Genomic DNA, 5,880 nt, shown 5'->3' with positions numbered 1-5,880 from the left:
TGTAGAGAGCAGAAGATTGTTACAGCAGCATATTAATGCCCACGGTTTTGGAAAGACATGCTCAACAATCACAAGTACAGTATATACTGCAGGCTATATAATGAATTCAAGCATGTGACAGTGACGGAGCAGCAGGTCTTCATGACAGAGCAGCAGGTAAAACGTATGACTTTCTTGGGTGTTTCTCACCACTAACACGGTACAACAGAAAGCTGAATAAAGTTGCCTTCTAAGAAGTTCTTTTTAGGCTGATTAAAGAAAATCACTCTCAAATATTATTCCACAAGGACATCTTTTGTATTGTCAAAGTGGATTATTGTTCGAAGGGATTACCTCTGTGATCTTGGCGCTGCGGTAAGCAAAACAGCCGAGAGCCTTGGGATTGGGAGCCAAGTTTTGCCGAGATTCTCTGAAATCATGGGTGTAATGCTGCGGAAGCTCCGACTCGATCTGATAAGACAGGTTGTGCAGGATACAGGCGCAGTTCTCTGTGGACTTCAGAGCAGATAAAGATGGAGATAAATATCAAATTAAAAACAGTGTGGAAAGCTGTTTAATCACATACTTAGATAGAGCACAGTGAAAACCTGATTGGGAGTTATACTCTAGGTACAGGAAATGAGTTTTGCTTTGCACCTGAGACCCAAACGATTTCTGTTTGTATCAGGACAAAAAAAAAAATCTAATAACACGGGGTTGCCAACTTTCAGCTGCCAGCTGGAGAGAGATTCAGGGGAAAAAAATATTTCCAGGAGAAGAAATTCCAGTGCTGGTAAGGAGAGAAAGTTCACACATAGAGTCACAAAACACAAAACCTGAAGTTAACAACTAATAATAACCACAACAAGTTCTGCTCTGATGTAATGACATCTCTAACTACAGCCACTTAGGTGCAATAAAACGTGTTTTCGTGATTACTAGACTACTTATTGTTATAGTTTGGTGGGATCAATGTGTCCTTTTTTAGAATTTAGTAAAATAATATTGCGATATCTGTGGTCGTGCTTAGGACTTAACCAGAGGAAGATCGCTACGCAGAAAATGACTTAACTATAGCTGCTACACTGTGACTTTGTGAGTGTCAGCTCACCTGTCTGAGGAAAAGCCAACAGCGTGACCTGTCATTAGATCCTGATTAATACTGTCACCATGTTGGCGGTAATTCATAAAGTCCATCCATCCATTATCTATACATCGCTTAATCCTCACTAGGGTCGCGGGGGGGCTGGAGTCTATCCCAGCTGACTTAGGCAGGGGACACCCTGGACAGGTCGCCAGTACACTTAGAGACAGACAACCAAGCACACTCACATTCACACCTATGGACAATTTAGAATCACCAATTAACCTCAACATGTTTTTGGACCTTGTGGGAGGAAGTCGGAGAACCAGGAGAGAACCCACGCTGCACGGGGAGAACATGCAAACTCCACGCAGAAAGATTCCGGTGCCCCCACCGGGACGTGAACCGGCAACCTTCTTGCAACAGTGCTACCAACTGCGCCACCCTGCAGCCCCTACTGTCGCCATGTTGGCGATAATTCATAAAGTCAAGTAGCCTAATTCATCAAGTTATCGTGTTTGTGCTACTTGTACAAAAGTGCAAAACTCTCTTGCTTTTGGGACACTCATATGGACCTGCTGCTGTCTGATGCTTCGGATGTTTAATAAAGACTAACAGCTGCAAGCGACAAACTAAACTTCAGCTCCTGATAACGTTTTATCAGAACCTGGATTACATTCATTTTCTGTGAATCTTTTCAATCGGTTACATACTGCGTCTTTGTCATGGTGAAGCTGTATCTTTGCAGACATTTCCGTTTGTAATAGATATGAGACTTTAGAGCAAAGTGACTCAGCATACACAACAGTTTTATTACTTTGGAGAAGTCTGTGTGTGCGCCTCTGGCAACTCGAATGCCTTCTTTTGTGCTCTCTGTAATGATTATGGATCACTGCTGTTGGTGGTAAAATGTGGAAAAGCCTGACGTTCAAACTTTACTCTGAGAAAACCTGTTTAAACACATGCGAGGGTTGATCAAAAAGTTCAAAAGGTTAGCTGGGTCTTTAAATACTGAAAACTGTATCTGATTTAAAACAGGCTGCCATCACTGCTGAAATAGCAGCGATGCAAAGCTCCCAGTGCTCATGCAACGCTTGAAACGCTTCCTGGAGGTCCGACTGTGTTGTTGTGGCCAAAAATAAATAAATTGCAATGCACCTTATGTATGGTGCATAGGTGCTGGTTCAGGTGGTTTGCGCCAAGTGTTATACCTCAGACAGCTCAGAACACTACAGTAAACGTCCGACCTCTGCAGAATTATTTGAAAGTTGAAAAAAAAGCCAAGCATCCCCCCAGTGAGCTCCAAATCTAAAGCTTCATGTCCAGTTCTGGGAAGTGCAATCTTTTCTACTGTGAAAGCTGCTGTTTCTTCTCTTGATGGTAGCTGCAGACCTTCCTCTCATCACCAACATGAAGATTGGATCATCTGGCTGCTGATTGATACAGAATGTGATGTTTTCTTCTCTGCTCCAGTTTGCAGCCCATCAAGAAATCCTAAACGCACATCTACGTACCAACAGTCTCAAAACTTTTTTGATCAACCCTTGTATAGCTGGTTTCTCACAAAGAAACTACTTTGAGGCTTCTTCTTATTTAGCATCACATTTTCTTGGCCAGCCTGAGACAAAGCCAGAAAGAGAATTTCTCATGCCAAAAATGTGTGAGTTGGCAACCCTGTGATAAAAATGGAGTGGAAATTCCTACTTGTGAATCCATGACAACGCAGTGGATCGAACCGTTGGGCAGTTTGTTGTGAAACACACTGTGTCTTCTCCTGTTCATTTCACCTTGTCATCTGTCTGATAGTCGGCTACGGTCCCCCGGATGTAGTAAACCAGACAGTCTATAAGATTGTCACACTCCCTCATTGCTCTCCTGACGTCCGGGCCGGCGGAGCTCAGATTTCTGGAAACAAAAACAGCCACAACAATCACTGTAATGCAGCATTAGAGTGTGCTTCAATCAGATAAGCAGCGCTCCGCTCCATTTTGATCCATGTTAGTAAAGACAGCAGTTCTTCTTCTATCAACCAAGTAATTACGTAAGCTAATAGATGCACCGTTTTGTATCTTTTCCAACGCCAGCAGCAATCACGACAAAATATTACATTAGGAGCCATTTTTTTATGTCCTTCAACCTCCCCGGGAAAATAAATACAGCGATTAACATTCTAAATCCACACAACAGGCTCTTTGTGCAGAGATGAAACAGAAAAGGAAGAAGAACTCATCATTTTTTTTCCTCCCGCTGGGAGCTGAAAGGGTTTCAGAACATGATAAGGAGAACTTGATAACGCCTGGGCCAGCCAGGACTGAATGATTTCAGTTCAGCAGAGCGGAGAACAGAGAGAGCTCGATGAATAATTCAGTCTTTCACTCTTTTCATCTGGCTATAGTTGCCAAGGGAGCGGAGCGTCTGATATCTCCTGCTTAGTAAACAGAGAGATGATGTGTGTCTAAACAAGTAGAAGGCAACAATATGATGCGCGGTCTTAGACCACAACATACACACTGTGGTTTAACACGACACCAAGAAACTGTATAAAAAAATCGGATCGTGATCACTTGATGAGAAGCAGCTCTGTTGTACTGCTCAAATGGGATATTTCCTAAATGCACCATCAAACAGGTGATCTGCTGCTTGCGAGTTCAAAAAGGTAATGGCTCTTTCCACAGAATGACAGTGAGTGTTATTTGTTTCTTTTTACAGCCGGTTTTGGTGGAAGCCTGATATCAGTTTACTCCTTTGGGACACGGCTTAGTCATAACTCCGCTCAACACTGACTCATGCTGTATATTGCAGCGCTGCCATCTGTTAACCCTTGCCCTTCGTAGTATCATAAAATGATTTCCGTATGTTACACAACGACTAAATATAATCACTACTAACATACACTTCACTGCTGACTAAATGTTTTTCATACATGCTACTCTCAAGAGAAAATGTTTTTGTTTTTGGGTTTTTTTCGTGGGTGCAGGTGAGAAAATGACCGATGAATTTAGGATACAAAGTTTACTCCAGTCTATAGCATGCACTGCAAAAGATCACCAAGTTTATTCTGGTAGATTAATCGTAACAACTGGACTTGCTTGAGTTCCCTGAAGATGTTTCACCTCTCATCCAAGAGGCTTCATCAGTTCTGACTGACTAGTTGGGAGTTCCAGATACTTATATCCTAAAGGAGTCATTAACACCTGAGTTTCGGTTTCAGTTGGGGGTTTGTTGCTCCTCCCCTTCGTTATGCAAGTCGTTCGTGCTCCCCTTGCCACAAAGGGGTTCGTTAGGGTCTTTTGTGGCTAGGTGTGAATGTGGTTTCATCTTCCTGGGGAGAGATCTTAGGACTGAACTGTAAATTGAAGAGAGGTGATGCCTCAGACCTCCACCTCTGCTGAGGGATGGTCTTTCCAGTTAGATGGCTTCTTTCACCCCTCTCTCAAACCATCTGTCCTCCCTGGCCAAAATCTGTAAGTTGCTGTCTTTGAATGAGTGTCCTTTGTCCTGAGGAGCTGGTTCTTCTGTGCTGAGCCATGAGCTTGTGGAGCAGTTGTTTAGTCTCCCCGATGTACAGGTCTGTTCATTCCTCGCTGCACTGGACTGCGTACACCACATTGCTTTGTTTGTGTCTCGGTGTCTTCAAGGAACTCAAGCAAGTCCAGTTGCTACGATTAATCTACCAGAACAACCATGACCTGGATGACTGAGAATCTTCACAGACATCACCAAGTGTAGTTTCATAGCTATGAAAGACGCCTACCGTAGGCAGCCAGTAGCGTTGTGGAAAGTGTCAGCATCAGCTAGGAGCTCATCTTTCGGGTTCTCGCCTTCAGAAATGCCAGAACTGGGCACCAGGACTGAGTGGGTGATGATAGATATGGACTCCCTGGCTAGGTGGTTCTTCAACATATCATTGGAGGAGAGGTTCCACAACAGACCTGGAAGTGAGATGGAAATATACGTTGTTTTTGTGCAAGGACATGTACACCAGATAGCCACAACAGTGAACCCACCGACAGGTGAGGTGAAAAATATTGACCATGTTGTTAGAATGCAATGTTCTGCTGGGACACCTCGGGTCTTCAACAGGTACCGCCCACCTTAACATTGTTACAGACCAAGCAGAACCCGCCAAAATTCAGTCCTCAACACTTGCAATCTTATCCAGCAGGACAATATATCGTGCTACACTACAAAAACTGCTATGGCTCGAGGAACAGAACCAAGAGCTCAAGGCCAGCCTCCAAACACCCCAAATCCCCAGTCAAGAATTGGAAGGATGCATCAGAACAACTCACATTCCTTTAAGAATTAACAGCCAAAGTCCCAATGTGACCCAGACCCCACGAAGTGCCGTGTACATGTCCTGCCATGTCAGAGCTGTTTTGGTGGCACAAGTCAGACCCATTCAATATTAGGTATTAATGTGGTACGTGGTCGGTGCACATTTGTACGAATACAACTGCCACAGTAAGATTTTATGGACCTTAAAGCCACTATCATTTAAAACAAATTAAGGCAGCTGTTTTGACAGTGTTTGCAAAAATGTTGCTTCTGTTTACGTAGCAAAGTTAAAAAACACGGACCTGTAAGCTGCCGTCTGGTCTCGATATCACGGCTGCCCTTGAGCGTCTGCAAAATTACGACCAAACCCTCGTTGTCCTTCACTTCCATCTTGTTCTCGTTGCTCTGGTAGACGACATTGCGCAGCGCCCCGGCAGTAACACGCTGCACCTCCTCGCTGTCGTCCTTCAGGAGCTTCAGGAGCTTCCCGATCCCACGGAGATAGTACACCTGAAAATAACAGCGGATTACTGATTGAC

General features: G+C 43.9%; 1 protein-coding gene across 1 annotated transcript in view; it reads right to left on the bottom strand.

Annotated features, from left to right (window-relative positions):
• Nucleotides 1-5,880, bottom strand: part of pkp2 (plakophilin 2) — an 18,629-nt gene that overhangs the window by 7,097 nt on the left and 5,652 nt on the right. The window contains exons 5-8 of the mRNA XM_008282933.1: nucleotides 5,644-5,851; nucleotides 4,818-4,995; nucleotides 2,851-2,968; nucleotides 334-495 (exon numbers count right to left, since the gene is read on the bottom strand). Of these exons, the coding sequence (XP_008281155.1) occupies nucleotides 334-495; nucleotides 2,851-2,968; nucleotides 4,818-4,995; nucleotides 5,644-5,851 (666 nt within the window). The remainder of the gene's footprint in view (nucleotides 1-333; nucleotides 496-2,850; nucleotides 2,969-4,817; nucleotides 4,996-5,643; nucleotides 5,852-5,880) is intronic.

Source organism: Stegastes partitus, unplaced genomic scaffold, assembly GCF_000690725.1.
Source record: "Stegastes partitus isolate 25-593 unplaced genomic scaffold, Stegastes_partitus-1.0.2 Scaffold290, whole genome shotgun sequence".
Classification (NCBI taxonomy): domain Eukaryota; kingdom Metazoa; phylum Chordata; class Actinopteri; family Pomacentridae; genus Stegastes; species Stegastes partitus.
Note: the sequence above shows the minus strand (reverse complement) of the source record. Positions and strands in the feature narration are given on the sequence as shown.